The sequence below is a fragment of the Saimiri boliviensis genome, chromosome 13, assembly GCF_048565385.1.
Source record: "Saimiri boliviensis isolate mSaiBol1 chromosome 13, mSaiBol1.pri, whole genome shotgun sequence".
Lineage (NCBI taxonomy): Eukaryota > Metazoa > Chordata > Mammalia > Primates > Cebidae > Saimiri > Saimiri boliviensis.
In genome coordinates, this window is record NC_133461.1 from 31,718,597 (window position 1) to 31,736,073 (window position 17,477).

The 17,477-nt window shown below is 38.0% G+C and overlaps 1 protein-coding gene across 7 annotated transcripts in view; it reads left to right on the forward strand.

Moving 5' to 3' along the window:
- Positions 1 to 16,917, forward strand: part of PIAS2 (protein inhibitor of activated STAT 2) — a 139,363-nt gene extending 122,446 nt beyond the window's left edge. For 5 of the 7 annotated variants that reach the window (XM_039463628.2, XM_074383513.1, XM_074383511.1 and 2 more), the window contains one exon: positions 30 to 16,917. In XM_039463628.2, the coding sequence (XP_039319562.1) occupies positions 30 to 212 (183 nt within the window). In that variant the 3' untranslated portion in view covers positions 213 to 16,917. The remainder of the gene's footprint in view (positions 1 to 29) is intronic. The other 2 variants (XM_039463629.2, XM_074383514.1) reach the window with 2 other exon arrangements.
- The last annotated feature ends 560 nt before the right edge of the window (positions 16,918 to 17,477 follow it).

The window sequence follows — 17,477 nt, forward strand, 5'->3', positions numbered from 1 at the left end:
TCCTCATTGACATCATTGTTTGTTTCAAGCAGTACTGTCCTCCTATGTTTTTGGATAGTCTCACCTCACCCTTAACAGCAAGCAGTACGTCTGTCACCACCACCAGCTCCCATGAAAGCAGTACTCATGTTAGTTCATCCAGCAGCAGGAGTGAGACAGGGGTCATAACCAGCAGTGGAAGTAACATTCCTGACATCATCTCATTGGACTAACAGAGGACTCACTTGATTCTGGGAATCACTCATCAGAACTGCTTTTTCTTGGATTTCTAGTCTTTGGAAACTATTTTTTTTTTAACAATTTGTTATTTATTGAAAGTCAAATGGATTCTTTTGCTTTCTGAGGTGAACACAGAAGACTGCAACAAGAACCAAATGACATGCAAGGATTTTTCTTAATCATACTGTACTCTCAGCATCAGATACATTCAGCCATAACTGTATCTTCCTGAGAGATGGATTTCACTTTCGTACATTAATGGATGGAGTCTACAAATCTGTGAAAAAAGGTTTTTTGTTATAATAGAGCAATAAATTATGTAAATATTCAAGTAAACTTTTTTCTAATTAAAAAAAAAAAACATTGTAATCACTGATTCTAGAATGACAGCAACTTCTGTTTAACCTTATGTGAAGGAAAAAAATACATGGAAAGAACTTACGTTTGCTATATGAGTCCTTTCCACGGAGATCTGTTCTGTTTCATTGAAGTAATGAAGTTTCAGTAAGTGGCCAAAGCTTGGGTTCCACTTTTCTTCCTGCAGTTCCACTTTTCTTCATGATCCCATCAAAGAAAAAATAGCATTTGTGTTACATGGTTTTTTCCTGGTTGTCATTTATGCTTTGATGTTGTTTGCTAATTAATGCTGTGTGAAGTTCTGGAATTTGGCTACTCTTCATTGGTGATTATGTTTAAGAGCACTATGCAGATTCTGCCCTGACATAATATGTATTATTATATTTTTAGTAACTGTACGCTCTTCATTCTAGAGTTAGAAATTTGAGGCTTACCTTCTCAAAAAAGAAACTCCATACAGCCATTGAATGAAATGTCTTTGAGGTACGGTGTGACTGGAATGTTTGTTAGAAATTTGTTTGCATTATCAAATATTGATATCTGGAAACCAGCAGAAGAGCAGATTTTGGGAGGTGGTAATAACAAAATGTAATTTCTTCCCAGGAACTGAATTTGCTCATTTATTTCACAGAATAGTAATCAAATATTTGTTTAAAACTTTGTATTTTGGTAGCACTAACGTAGAAAATGTGTTTTAGATTTATGATCATATTTCTCACCAGTGTAATTTCAGTCTCAGCAGAGATTTTCAAACTTAGGGAAAGGGACAGCGTTAGAATTCTTTTTCATTTTTTTTAAGAGGAAATCTTCCCTGAAACCACAAAAGACAAAAGAATTAGAAATGTTTGAATTAAAGTGAAGAAAGCTTGGGGAGGATGGGCCTGAACCCACTTTCTGTCTCAGTCCATGCTACCCCAAACACTCCAAGGAACCTCTGAGGTTTTATTGGGTGCACTTTGAAAATTTCTCTTCTATAGTATGTGTGTTTGGTTTTAAATCACACAGAAAACTGGGTTTTACTCTTAAAGAAATATTTTCATCTAAGTTTTGCAGTTTGCATCATTTGACTTCCTAAATCATTTTTGAGTTCACAAGGATTTAGTACTTTTCTGTTTAGCTTTCTCTCTCTAAGCTTTATCTACCTTAAAAACAAAGTCTTTTTTTTTTTTTTTAAATGGCCAATCTAACCAGTTGATTTCTCAAACTGAAGTGCCCAGGTGAGGACTCTTCTATTTCAGTTAGAATAGGGATGTAATACTTAAGAGTTGGTACAACTCCAAGGAGCTGACTTGTTTTTGCTTTTTTTTTTTTTTTGTCCTTTTTTTCCCCCATCTTCTCAAGTTTCCATGGCCTTTGTGTGCTCTTTTTACATTGATTTAATTAATTTCATGTGGTTTTCCGTATCATCCATTTTTTGGCTACATCATCTCCTTATTCAGTGAATTATCCCTTTGTGGGGGCTGCTTATTTTAAAGATGTAGGGGGGAAAGCCCCAAATCTTCCAGCAGTAGTTGCAACATTGTTGCCAGTTTTACCTTCTTAGTCATTAGATTTCCAAACCATATTGAAGTTTTTTGGTCCAGATACAGTATTTCTTTCTAATAAAATTTTATTTTGCTGCTCTACATACAGATGCAATTTCTGTTGACTCTGTAATCAGATAGAAAAAGTTTAATGTGATTTGTGTGGTAATAATTTGTTAATAAAGAAATGATGTATATTTGTTATTTTGTTATGCTTTAGATTGTCAGAGACTCAGTTTAATGAACAAAGCTTTATAAAGTAAATGTGAATATTAATAGAAATTATTTACTTGGTTCTTATAACTGATACCTCTGTGCTTTTGTAATTGTGATTTGTTTTTTGTTTTTGTTTTTTTCTATTTTCTGTGAACAGTTTTAATGTTCAGTTTTGGAGTTTTACACTGAAATTACATATAAATTTTAAATTTCTCTCATACAGGCAACTAGCATTTTAAAAAAATCTAGTTAGATGCTGGGTGCAGTGGCTCACACCTGTAATCCCAGCAATTTGGGAGGTCAAAGTGATTGGATCACCCAAGGTTGGGAGTTTGAGACCAGCCTGACCAACATGGAGAAACCCTGGCTCTACTTAAAATACAAAATTAGCTGGACGTGGCAGTGCATGTCTGTAATCCCAGCTACTCGGAACACTGAGGCAGAATCACTCTAACCTGGGAGGTGGAGGTTGTGGTGAGCCAAGATTGCACCATTCCACTCCAGCCTGGGCAACAAGAGTGAAATGCTGTCTCTAAATAAATAAATAATACACTTTGAAGTTTATAATCTTAAAGTTGGGGCTTACATTGTGTATCTGTCTTTGGACATTAGTACTTTATGCCTTTGGCCTTATGGCAAAGGCATAATCATGGTGATTAAGCCATCAGCCTTTAATATGGTTCCTGTTTCTATCCAGACCCTGACTTTCTAGTAGTTTATTTTGCTAGCCCAGATTTCTGCTTAACCAAATATAAGTGAATTTCACAGGGGTCATCTTAGCTGTCATCTACATTCTGTCAGCCAACTAGTGATTCTCTGGAATATCTTAGGAAAGGAACAGTAATTGTCAGTCTTCTAAAGTCAAATGTTTTTTATCTTTTTCACTTAGAAATATGAAGGACTTTTCTTGCTCTAGTAACCCCCCACAGTGTAACTGGTGCTGAAAATAGCTTTGTGCCTGAGGTCTGCTTTCACTCATCTGCTTTCACTCACTTTCTGACCTTTAGATGAGCCACTTCAGGGTTTTCTGGCCAGAAGTTATAAAAACTTGGCATCTATTCTAATATAATTATAAAGGCAAAATCAAAGCATTGAAGTGAATTTAGGTTATATGGCACTTAACCTGGTAATGTGTTTCAGAAAAGTTAGAATGAAAATATGACACATAGGTAAGGGATAGTGAGTATAAGTTGATTTGTAATTCTTGGTATAAAACTCAAGTTTTTCTTAGTCTTGAGGAATTTGAAGAAAGGTAAAATGTTGGATTTTAAGTGAAGTAGGATTGAACAGGGACTGTTTTGTCTTGGACATTCAGACCATTCAGACACTGGACACCGTTTCTAACCAAGTTGTCTTCTGCCAATAAAGTATTCATTAGTTGACATTTGTTTGTGTTTTAAGTAAAGTCAATTTTTTTAAAGCATTAATTTCAAAGGTATGCCTTTCATTTCTCTGGCCTCCAGTTGGTAAAAAAGCACTTAGCTGGTCCATTCTTTCTTTAGTAAACGTTTTTATTTTCTTAAATTTTCCTGCAAGATTTTCTTCATTTTCATGGAATGTCATAATGGCATTACCATTAATTTCTAGCTCTTCATCTTAAAAAAATGTAGAGCAGTGTACCATTTAAACATGTCTGACATTGGATTTAGTGTCCTGCGTCCATGTAATATGGGAGCTTTAAGTTGTTATTTAGATTGATGATGGGTAATTCAACCTGATTCATCATCTTTTTTACTACAGTTCTACATGAAGGTGGTGAAACAGGTAGAAAAGAATTAACCGTTTCTCTGCTTTTTGAGTCTAATGCTCCTGCCAAGTGTCTGGTTTGTAACACCCCCCACACCCGCACTTTTTTAGGAACCTGCAATTCCTAAAAGAAATAAAGCTGTATAAAATGTCCATTCTTTAATGATTGCCTGGTTAAATAGTGTTTGTTTTTTCTGTTTATGTCGATAGTACATGCTCATTGTGGAAAATTTAGACAATACAGAAAAGTAACAATTGACTATAATTCTGTTACCAGAAAAAAATCGCTTTTGCTATTTTTGCATATTCCTTGCCAGTGTCTTTGCTACTTCGGCGTATTTTTACATAGTTTCATCATTCTCAGTGTAATATGTATCTTGGGGTTTCCCCCTCAATCTACAGGCATTATTCTATATCATTCAAAACTGTGTCAACTATTATTAATTTTATGGTACTGGATTGTTATGGATGTGCCATGATTCTTGTTAACATTTCCTTATTTTGAAGAGTTTAGATTGTATCTCATATTACCACAGTGAATGTCTTTGTGTATAAATTATTTTCTTAGGATAAAATCCTGGAGGTGGACTTTTTGGTCAAGGGTATGAACACTTTTGTAGTTCTTGATTCATGTCACTTTTCCGAATGGGTATGCTAATTTATAGTCCAACTAGATGGTATAAGAAGAGTGGTCTAGCCATAGTTTCCAAGAACATACAACATTTTATCTTTATGCAGGCATCTACACTAAGTCCTGCCCTTCTGATCCTGTGGAACAGGGTTAACTAATTTGTAGATCAGATCCCAGGCTTTCTTAGTTTTAAATATATCTGATATGGGCTGGGCACGGAGCTCATGCCTATAATCCCAGCACTTTGTGAGGCCAAGGTTGGTGGATCACCTGAAGTCAGGAGTTCAAGACCAGCCTGGCTAACATGGTGAAACCCTCTCTCTACCAGAACTACAAAAATTAGCTGGGTGTGATGGCGGGCACCTATAGTCCCAGCTACTTGGGAGGCCAAGGCAGGAGAATCGCTTGAACCTGAGAGATGGAGGTTGCAGTGAGCTGAGATTGTGCCACTGCACTCCAGTCTGGGTAACAAAGTGAGACCGTCTCAAAAAAAAAAATTTATTTATGTATATTAAATATAGATATCTTACATGTTTCAGAAACACATATGGCTATCCAAGCTTTTCACATGATTTTTCTTGCACTGTAAAGTTGCACAAATATTCTTTGTCAAACTGTATTTTCCATTTTTAGTTCAAAAATGGTGTCACTTTTTTAAAAAGTCGCTTGTACCTAGGGCCCACCATTAGAGATCAGCTCTCTTTTTCCTGTTCTCATAGGCCCCATTACGGTCTTTCTAAGCTCCCCAAAGGCAGTAGAATCTACTAAGCCAAAGGTGTTTTGTCCTCAGACTGAAGAGTGGTAAAGCTAAAAACTATAAAAACAGGCAAACATTACCTGTTTTCACTTTGTATTCACTTGTGTTTCCAATAAGTGTAGCTGCGGGGAAAGAGAAAACAGACTATCTTCAGATGTTTGAGGCACATTTTCTTGATTGGCATAGCACAATCATCATTTCCCAAACTACTTCCTATTTCTGAATGGCTTTTTAAAAAAGCTATGTGTTCTCAAAGCTTAATTATTTTAAGTGACAGAGTGTTAACTGTTTTATAAAATAGAATATGCCTCTTATTTTGGTCTTCAAACTTTTGTTTAGAGTGTTTTATAGGTACATGTGGGATAGAGTGTTATAGAAGTTTTGGTTCCAGACATCAGGCAGCTTATAATTAAGGTTCCAAAAATCAAGAATTTTTAGGCTGGGCATGGTGTCTCATGCCTGTAATTGCAGCACTCTGGGAGGCCAAGGCAGGCAGATCAGTTGAGCCCAGGAGTTTGAGACCAGCCTGGCCAACATGGTGAAACCCCATCACTACTAAAAATACAAAAAATTAGCAGGGCATGGTGGCTCTGTAATCCCAGCTACTTGGGAGGCTGAGGGATGAGAATTGCTTGAACCTGGGAGGCAGAGGTTGCAGTGACTCAATAGTGTGCCATTGTACTCCGGTCGGGTGATAGAGTGAGACTCTGACTCAAAACAAAACAAAACAGAAACTTAGTGCAAAGAACTTTCCAAGAATGTCTCATTTTTGCATTGCCTCCTCAGTGGAAAGTGGTGGTATTCCCCGTTTTACAAATGAAACAGGTTTAGATAAGTTTCCCAAGGTCACAGCAAATGAGTAGTAAACTTGGGAGTCTGATCTAGACTTGCCCCAAAAGCCCTCTGCCTAAACTGAAGTGACATTAATTAGCTGTGCTATCTAGGAGACTGGCTTGAGAATCTAGGCTTAAAATAATGAGAACTGTTTTCAGATGATGGCCACCGTAGTAAGGAAGGAGTGGATGCTGAAGCCATTTCAAAGGAAGACTTAAGATTCAGTGACTGAATATAGGAATAAGGTTTGAATCCATTTTTCAAGCCTGGGTAACTTGGATGTTAATGGCACTATTTACAGAGACAGGAGGCAGTTTAGAGTGAAGATGAATCATGTATAGGAGACAGTGATGAACTGAATGTTAAGCCTGGGATCAGAAAGGAAGCATCTGTGAGTCTCATTCCTGGTTTTTCTGCAGTCTTTTAAATACAAACATCCCTTGTCATCCATTTTTGCCTTCATTTATCTCCATTCTATGTTAAGTTCTAGTCACCCCACCAGTCACCTATCCACTGCCTCCTTCCTAGGCTATGCTTGGCTACATCTTAGCCTTTTCTTTTGATTTTTCTCTTCACTGCCTTGCCCGTAACAGATTTGGTTGCCACCTGAGGCACTGCCATCCCCTACAGCTCACATCAGCGTGGGCTGTGTTCACATTCTACATATCTCAGGATACAGTGATTGCTGTCTTTCCTCCCTACTCCATCATAATGCCTCATCAAAAGTCTCTGCCTCAGAAGCCCATGCCAAGAGGTTGTACTGTCAGCTACCCTTAGTCTTATAACTGTCTTTAATTGCTGGAGGCTTCGGCTCACAGTGTTCCTTGCCATTATGATTCTGGTCGTCATTCTCAATTATCTTCAGCATTCTATAGGTGATTTATCCAAGTCGGTCTGTGAGGTTTTGGTTACTTTACCTCCAACATTTTCTTCTACTGAGCCATGCCTTCTGTTTTCCTCTTTGCTACTTGTCTAGCTTAGACTGCTCTTTCATTATCGCAGCCTTGAGCAAATCCTCAGTCACCTATCCATCCTCTGACATGACATGGCATAGTTCCTTTGCCCATTCTCATTCTCATGAGTTAGAACAAATGTTACTGCTCTCTTTTGAGACCACATCCTTCTCAGAAGATGACTTTGCTGCTTAATTCAAACAGAAGGGGCAGTCTGTCAGTATGATTTCTCCCCACCTATGCCCACCTCCATCTTTCTTTATTGCAATCTCAGAGAATGAGGTAGGCCTTTAAGGCCAGCTTGGCCACATGGGCTTTTGACTCTGGTCTCCTCCTGTCATCTTTTGGACCTTCCCTATCTGACTTCCCCTCTTTTGACTTTCATCTCTCTACTGCTGCTTTTCTCTTGGCTTACAGATGGTCTCAGTCATCAAATATTTGAGATTATATTAGGTGCCAGACATTGTATCAGGCACTTGGAACACAAGACAGGTTCCTGCCCTCACCAAAGCTGTGCTCCAGTAGCATCAACAGAGGTGTGAAGTAGGGAGATTACAATGTTGATGATAAAACGCAAACTACAGGGTGCAACAGGAGCATGTAAATGAGCCACCTCAATGATCTGATAGAAGTAATGTGTAGAAATGTGAGGATTAATTAAAAGCTTGTCCAGAAAGAGGGCTGAAAATGTTTAGAATTGCTGGAAGTTTGCTAAGGAATATTAAGAGAAATATGCATAGACAGATTATGAAGGGCCTTGTAAAACCCTGAGGAGGCATTGAAGAGCTTTCATGATCAGTAGTAGTAATGAGAATTTGTTGAGTTTGGTGTGATTATCTCCATATTACAAATGTGGAAACAGATTCTGAGAGGGTAAGTGACTTGCCCATGCAGCTTGTGACTGAGGAGTCGAACTTCAAATCCAGTTTGTAACTACTTTCTCAGAAGTTCCTTTCTTGATCATTCTGTCTAAAAACCAAGTGTTTCCTAACTCTCCTCTTAGCACAGTACTCTGTATCCTATTAATATGTAAAATAATTCCTGCATATTATCTGTTTCCCCTGCTAGATTGTACGCTCCGTGAGGGCAGGGGTGATAACTTTTTTCACTTGAATCCCAGAGCCTAACATGGTATGTGGTGCATAGAAGGTGCTCAGTAAATATTTGTGGATGAAGAAATGGTGGATAACGATTTGCATTTGACTTTTGTTGACTGGAAATTGAATACCTTTGGAATATATAGTACCTGAGCAGCAAGCATTCACCAAGAGAGGAAAACAGAAGGAGGTGCATGTTTAGGGTAGGTGGTATAGGAGATGGATGCTGAGTTGTTGGAAGGCAGCACACTGACCTTCTGAACTCCAAAAACTTACAGAGGCAAGGGCCATTAACAAGGGGTGGGTAGAGAGAGGGGATAATAATGTGGTAATAGATGTATTAAACCTGAAAATCTAAGCAGCTCTTTGTAGACCCAGCCTACTGTGTATAAAAGGCTGGAGAAATTCTTCATGTGATCTACTCTGGTATGTACTGAGGACCACCTTATCTGGGTGAGGTATACCACACTGAGTGATACAATATAGTTGTAAATGTAAACGTAATTTATCCTCAGTCTCATGGCTAGCCACCTGATCCAAATCATTGTGAGACTCAATACTTTGGACCTGGAACAAGAATCAGTTGACCTGATAACTGAAAGACCTGCCCACCTGCTATTTCATAAGTTAAAGACATATCCTACAATTCATGGGTAGTAGCACTGAAGCTATGAAAGTGTGTGAACTCATCCAGAGGAGTTGATGAGTGAGAAAAGAAGACTGGAAAAGGAAGACAAGGAGATCAAGAAGGAGCAGCTGAGACCGAAAGGGAACTAAAGTATGTGGTATTGCAGAGGCCAAAAAATAGTATTTCAAGAAGCAAGTGGTTAGTGAAGTTAAAAGCTGCTAATACAACCTGAAAAAGTAAGTATCCGGTTTAAAAAACAACAACAACAAAAAAAAGCCTTTCATTTAAAACAACACCGTATTTGATTGAATCTAAGTACCTGATTGTAAGATTAAACAAAGAAAAATTAAACCTCCTAATTAAACTATGACCTATTGCTTTAATTGGTCAATGAAAGTTCTTGAGTATGCATCCTATTAAAATGTTGGGGAGGGATGAATATGTATCTTATAAATGAGGAATTAAGGTAATTTTTGTCTTCCTTTGGCTTTCTTAACCAGGCTGTATCTAGTAATTTCATCAACAATTTCAGTGGAGTGACCAGTTTGAGGTGGGGAAGGACCCCAAAGTAAAGAAATGCAGTAGCAAGTATAACTGTTTAAAAAACTGTTATGAGGGGCAGAGCTATAGCAATACAATTGTATGTGGTTGAGGGATTTTTTTTTTTTTTTTTTTTTTTTTTAAAGACAGCCTCTCTGTTGCCCAGGCTGGAGTGCAGTGATGCAATCTCTGCTCACGGCAACCTCTGCCTCCTGGGTTCAGGCAATTGTCCTGCCTCAGCCTCCCAAGTAGCTGGGATTATAGGCATGCATCACCACGCCCAGCTAATGTTTATATTTTTAGTAGAGAAGGAGTTTCACCATGTTTGCCAGGCTGGTCTTGAACTTCTGACCTCAGGTGATCTGCCTACCTCAGCCTCCCAAAGAGCTGGTGCTAGGATTACAGGTGTGAGCCACTATGTGTGGCGTTTTTTTGTTTTCTAGTGGAAGAAACTTTTATTTCATGTTTAACTGCTAATAGGATAGTGGGAGAGAAACAGTAGAAGTAAAAATGCCGGGGGTGCAGGAGGGCTTGACCAAGATCATTGGTACACCAAGGTTCCTGAACAGGAGGAGGAAGTTGGCATCCAGATCAAAGGCAGATGAAGGGATGGGTGTGAATGTAGGCATGTGTGTCATTTGAATGGCAGAGTTAAAAGAGTTAATTTGGTTTGGCTTTCATGTCTTTGAGAACCATGTGATTGATGTGGTTGATTCCAGAAGTGAGGAGAAGGTAAGGATGATGTATGAGGACAACAGCTAGTTTGAAATAGCAATCCTGGAGAATTAGAGGATGGACTAGCAGTGAGTTGGACACTGTAGACTTACAGTGATCACTAAATGGCAAAGTTTTCTTCAGTAATGTTCATTGTCAAGGCCATAGTTGTGGAAGAGGTCAGAGGCTGGATTTATTCAGGGTTGGGGTTTTGTCACATTGTGCAACAGAATGGCAGAGGTTATCTCCTAAAATTGCTGGTAAGTAGTTGACATGCTGGAATCTCAGCTGCCATCACACTCCTGGAATTATTTTTGCTGAAGTCAAATGTGCTCATAATTGCCAAGTCTCTTGGACTTGATTTTTACAGCTTCAACATCTGCAGTTGACAGTCTCTCATTTCTTGGTTATTGTGCCAACATATTGTTTTCTACCTTAGGGAACTCATTTTCTTCTCTCAGCCCTGGAAATGTAGGTGTAATCGTGCTGGTCAGGGGATTTCCCCCAGCCACATAACCTACATTTGTTGGTATGCTCAACTATTAATATTCCACTAGAATGTAAGTTCCGTGAGGGCCAAGATTTTTTGTTTTGCTAATCAAGTGTCTAGAGTAGTTTTTACTTGGAACTTAACTATGCCATTATATTTGAAGTGACTTTTTCGTAAGCTGTTTATATATATGTGTGTGTATATGTATATATTCTTGTTCTTTGTGTGTGTATACATATATATGTAAAGCTGTACATATGTGTACACATATATATACATATATGTAAAGCTTTACATATATAGCTTTATATATGCTAGGGCTGCCTTTACAAAGCTCCACAGAGTGTCTTAACAGAGATGTGTTGTCTCATGATCTGCAGGCTGCAAGTCTGAAATGAAGGTGTCAGCCGGTTGTTTCCTTCTAAGGACTCTGAAGGAAGGATGTGTTTCAGACTTTTCTCATTGGCTTGTAGGTGGCAGTCTTCTCCTTGTGTCTCTTCATACAGTCTTCTGTGTTGTTTGTCTCTGTGTCCAAATTTCCCTTCTGTTAGGACAATCATCATATTGGATTAGGATCTACCTTAATGATCGCATTTAATTAGATTACCTCTCTAAAGATCCTATTCCCAAGTAAGATCACATTCTGAGGAATGAAGGGTCAGGATTCCAACACACACACCCCTAGCGCATATACAATTCACCCATTTAAAGTGTACAATTTATTGCTTTTTTAGTATTTTCACAGCATTATATATCATCACCACAATCCATTTTAGAACATTATTCTCACCCTAAAAAGAAACTGCATACCCATTAGCAGTCATTCCCATTCATTGCACTACACTTCCCAACACTAGGCAACCACTGATGTACTTTGTGTTTCTAGGTATTTGCTTGTTCTGAACACTTCATATCAAATCATATATGTGGTCTTGTGACCAGCTTTATTGAGTTAGCCTAATATTTTCAAAGTTTACTCATGCTGTAGATGTATCAGTGTTTTACTCCATTTCATGGCCAAATAACAACATTGTATGGATATACCATGCTTTGTTTATTCATTCACTAGTTTGGATTCACTTTTGGATGGTTTCCACAGTTTGGCTATTATAAATGATGATGCTGTGAACATTCATGTACATGTATTTGTATCCATACATTTTCATTTCTCTAGGGTATGGACCTAGGAGTAGCATTGGTGCGTCATCTATAACTCCGTTAATATTTTGAGGAACTGCCAGACTTTTCCAAAGTTACTACTCACCATGCAATGTGTGATGGTTCCAATTTCTTCAATTCATTTGTTATTATTTTTTATTACAGCCAGTCTAGTGGGTTGGAAATATTAACTGATTATGGTTTTGATTTGTGTTTCCCTAATGATCATTTATCAAATGATGTTGACCATTTTTTTCATGTGTTTATTGGTCATTTGTATATTTTCCTTCTTTCTTTTTTTAGAGATAGGATCTCTTTCACCCAGGCTGGATTGCAGTTGCATGATCTCGGTCACTGCACCCTCCACTTCCTGAGTTCAATTGATCCTTCCACCTCAGCCTCCTAAGTAGCTGGAACTACACGTGCACACCACCATACCTGGCTACTTTTTTTTTCTAACATGCCCAGATTATTTATTTATTTATTTTTGGTAGAGATGGTTGCCCAGGATGGTCTGAAACTCCTGGGCTCAAGTGAACGCCCACCTCAGCCTCCAAAAGTGCTAGGATTACAGGTGTGAGTCACTGTGCCTGGCCTGGTCATTTGTATATTTCTTTGAAGAAATATCTCTTCAGATCCCTTGGCTATGTTTTAATTGGGCTATCTGACTTTATTATTGAGTTGTAAGAGTATTTCATATATTGTAGGTAAAGGCCCTCATTAAGAAATACGAAGTTGCAAATATTTTCTCCCATTTTGTGGATTGTCTTTTTGCTTTCTTGTTACTGTCCTTGGAAGCACAGATAAATTTTGAGGAAGTCTCCAATCTGTCCTTTTCTTTGTTGTCCATGCTTTTGGTTTTATATCTAAAAATCCACTGCCAACCAAGTTTGAAGTCATGAAGACATACCCACATTTTTTCTTTCAAGAGTTTTACAATTTTTAACTCTTTAATTAGGACTTTGATCCATTTCGAGTTAATTTTTGTGTAGGGTGTGAGGTGCGTTTGTAGATCTATTTTTTTACATGTGGATTTCCAGTTGTTCCAGCACCATTTGGTGAAAAGATATCTTTTTTCCATTGCCATTGTTCCTTAGTCAAAGATTGGGGCTGGCCTCAGTGGCTCACGCCTGTAATCCCAGCATTTTGGGAGTCTGTGGCAGGTGGATCTCTCGACATCAGGAGTTCAAAAGCAGCCTGACCGACATGGTGAAACCCTCTCTCTACTAAAAATACAAAAGTTAGCCAGGTGTGGTGTTGTGTGCACCTGTAGTCCCAGCTACTCAGGAGGCAGATGCAGGAGAATCACTTGAACCTGGGAGGTGGAGGTTGCAGTGAGCTGAGATCAAGCCACTGCACTCCAGCCTGGGCAACAGAGATGAGACTCCATCTCAAAAAAAAAAAAAAAAAAAAAAAAAAACAACAAAAACAAAACAAAACAAAACAAAAAAAACCCCAAATAGTTGACTGCATTTGACAAAACAAAAAAAACCCCAAATAGTTGACTGCATTTGTGAAGGTCTGTTTCTGGGCTCTCTTTCCTGTTCCATTGATCTGCTGGTCTTTCCTTTTGCCAGTACTTCACTGTTTTGATTACTATAGCTTTATGGTTAGTCATGAAGTCACATAGGCACTGTTCTTCATTGTTGAGTTTGTAGAAATCCACAAAATTGACTTGCTGAGATTTTGACTGGAACTGTGTTGATTCTATAAATCAAGTATTGGGAAGAACAACAGTAATGCCTTCTTATTCATAGGCATGGAATATCTCTCTATTTAGTCCTTTGATTTCTTTCATCAGGGTCTTATAATTTTTCTCATGTAGATCTTGTATATATTGTGTTAGGTTTATACCTAAGTATTGTACTTGGTAATGAAATACTAATGTAAATGATGGCAATATAAATGATACTGTGTTTTTATTTCAAATTCCAACTTATTTCTTAAATATAAGAAAGCAATGAACTTTTGTATATCAGCCTCGTATTCTCCAACTTTGCTGTAATCACTTATTAGTTCCAGAAGTTTCCCCATCAATTCTTTTGGGTTTTCTTTATAATTGTAATAATCATGCCATCTGTGGAGAAAGTTTTATTTTTTTCTTTCCAGTCTGCATAACTTGTCTTACTGCATTAGCTAAGACTTCTGTTACGATGTTTAAATATGTCACTCCTTTTTTATTGCTTACATGGTTTCTGAAGAGAAGTACAAGGTAATTTTTATGCTACTATATAGGTTGAGTGTTTTGTTCTTTTGGATTCTTTGAAGATTTTCTCTTTGATTTTTGGCAGTGTGAATATCATAGCCTAAGTGTAGACTTTCATTTTTGGTATTTACCCTGTTTGATGTTCTCAGAGCTTCTTGGATCTGTGGTGTGGTATCCATCACTAATGTTGGGAAATTCTCTGTCATTATTTCACATATTCCCTCTGTTCCCTTTCTTCTCCCTCTAGTATTCCCATTTGTGTATTGCACCTTTTGTAACTCCCATAGTTCTTGAATATTTTGTTGTGCATTTTTTCATATTTCCTCTTTGCATTTCAGTTTTGACAGTTTCGACTGACATTTCTTCAAGTCCCTTAGCTCTTTCCTCAGCTGGGTCCAGTCTGTTGATGAGCTCATTAATGGGATTCTTCGTTTCTATGATGGTGTTTTGATTTCTAGCATTTGCCTTTGACTCTTTCCTAGAGTTTTCATTTGTCCTTGCATGTTGTCCACTTTTACACTAAGTGAAAATGGACTAAATGCTCTAGTTATGAGACAAAGATGATCAAATATTAAATAATATACTGTTTATAAAAGATAAAATATGAGTAACAAATGTTGAAATTTAAAAGATAGCAAAAGGTACACTGAGCAAATTATAACCTAGAGAATTCTGATGTAGTGCTTCCTGTATCAGACAAAACAGCCACAGAATTATTACTAGATAAAACAATCCTAAAGTTATATGCAGCCGGGCATTGTGGCTCCTCCCTGTAATCCCAAAACTTTGGGAGGTTAAGGGTGGCTTGAGCTCAGGAGTTTTAAGATCAGCTTGGGGACCATGGCAAAACCCCGTCTACAAAAGAAAAATGCAAAAATTAGCCAGGTATGGTGGCATGTGTTTGTAGTCCCAGCTACTCAGGAGGCTGAGGTGGGAGGATGGTTTGAGCCTGAGGGTGGAGGTTGCAGTGAGCTGAGATTGTGCCACTACACTGCAGCCTGAGCAACAGAGCCACACGGTGTCTTAAAAAAAAAAAAAAAGTAATATGCACCTAGTAATAACACCCTAAAAGATGTAGTGTAGAAAATGTTAGAACTGCATGGAGATTTAAAAAAATCCAGTCATTGCAGAAAATGGTAACACACTTCCTTCTGTAATAGATAGAACAAGAATATAAAAAACGAATGTATAGATGAATTGAACATTATCAAACTTGATTTAGTGAACATATGGAACATTACATCAAACAACTGTAGAATATACATTTTGAATAAAGGTGGGACATTGATTAAATACTAGGCCATAAATTTCAGAGTTCAGAGGCTGGGAATACAGAAGTATGTTCTCACCACAATGCAGTTAAGCTAAAGTTAAGTGAGAAAATGATCATTTGAAAATTTTTATGTCTGGAATTTTTAAGGAATGTGCTTCTAAGTAACTCATGAGCTTAAGAGGAAGATATATTGGAAATGGAAAGTATAATTGAATGACAATGAAAACATGATATATCAAAACCTTGGTAGGGATGCAGCTAGAGTAAGTATTATTTAGAGGGAATTTTATAGCCTCAAATCTATTAATATATGTTAGAAAAGCTAGGTTGAAAATGGATTGTTAGAGTGCCACAGTAAGTTTTAAAAATGAAAAAATAAGACTATAAATAAGTGAAACAAAAGCAAATTAATGTTTAAAAGTGGTTATTTGAAAAAACTAATAAAAATGACAAACTGGTGAAACCTGTCAAGAACAAGAAGGAAAAAAATAGTAATCAAAAAGGAGACATAATTAGAAATGCTGTAGCCATTAAAGACGTAAAGATAAGTACAAATTTATGCCAGTAAAGTTGAAAATGTAGTTGGAGTGAATGTAATGGAAAAGTGTAATTTGCCCAAAATTGACTCAAGAAGAGATTGAAAATCTGAATTGTTTTATAGTCACGTGAAGCATTTGAATGAATGGATAACTCTGCCCACAAAGAGAACTCCAGGCTCAGCTGACCTCACCAGTGAGTTCATCATACATTCAAAGAAGAGAATAACTGATACTTTACCCCAAACCATTTGTGAGCGGGGAGATGGTTTGGGGGAGGTGGGGTGGGGAATAGTCCCTTGCTCATTACAAGAAAAAAAAAAAAGGGGGATGCTCTCCAGCTCACATAACCTTGACACCAAACTCAACAAGGATAGTATGAAAAAGAAAAACGTAACATAGTTATCACTGATAGTTATAAAAAATTTGAAATACTTGCAAACTGAATCTGAAGTTTTAAAAAGGGTAACAAAATACTAATTTGTTGGATTTATCCTAGGAATTTAATGATGGTTTTGTATCAGATAAACTGCAGGCTGGATGTCATGGCCTGTCTCCAGGAGGAAAAAAAAAAAAGCAAATGCAGTGTTTCATTAACGGATTAATGTAGTTAAGAGATAACCCTCATCAGGTAAGAAAATTCACTGCTGTTCCCGGGAAAATGAATGCTAAATTATATCAAATGCTTTTTCTGCATTTATTTTATGATTTTACTCCGTTAAAGACTGCTTCCTGTTTTGGGTGAAGTGACTCACACCTGTAATCCCAGCATTTTGAGAGGCCAAGGCAAGAGGATTGCTTGCATCCAGGAGTTCAAGACTAGCCTGGGTAACACAGGGAGACCCTGTCACTATAAAAAATTTACAAATTAGCCAGGCATGGTGGCTGACACACGCCTGTGGTCCCAGCTACTTGGGAGGCTGAGATGGGAGGATCACTTGGGCTGGGGAAGTTGAGGCTGCAATGAGCTATCAGGCCACTGAACTCCAGTCTGGTTGACAGAGTGAGATCCTGTCAAAAAAAAAAAGTTTCCTCTAAAGATACCAGAAAGAGTGAAAAGGCATATTATATGCTGTGAGAAGATACTTGGCAACATTGATCATGCAAAGGATTAGGATTCAGAAAATATAAAATTTTCCTGTGAATTAAGAGACAGACCATAAAAATTTGTTTTTAGGCTGTGTGCAGTGGCTCATGCCTGTAATCACAGCCCTTTGGGAGGCCAAGGCAGGTGGATCACAGGGTCAGGAGTTCAGGACCAGCCTGATCGAGGGTCTCTACTAAAAATACAAAAATTAGCCAGGCATGGTAATGGGCACCTGTAATCCTAGCTACTCAGGAGGCGGAGGCAGAGAATTGCTTGAACCTGGGAAATGGAGGTTGCAGTGAGCTGAGATCGCACCACTGCACTCTGGCCTGGACAACAGAGTGAGACTGTCAAAAAAAAAATGTTTTTAATATATATATTTTTTGAGATGGAGTCTCACTGTCACCCAGGCTGGAGTGTGATGTTGCAATCTCAGTTCAATTGCAGCCTCCCAACCTCAGCCTCCCAAGTAGCTGAGACCACAGACACGTACCACCACACTTGGCTATTCT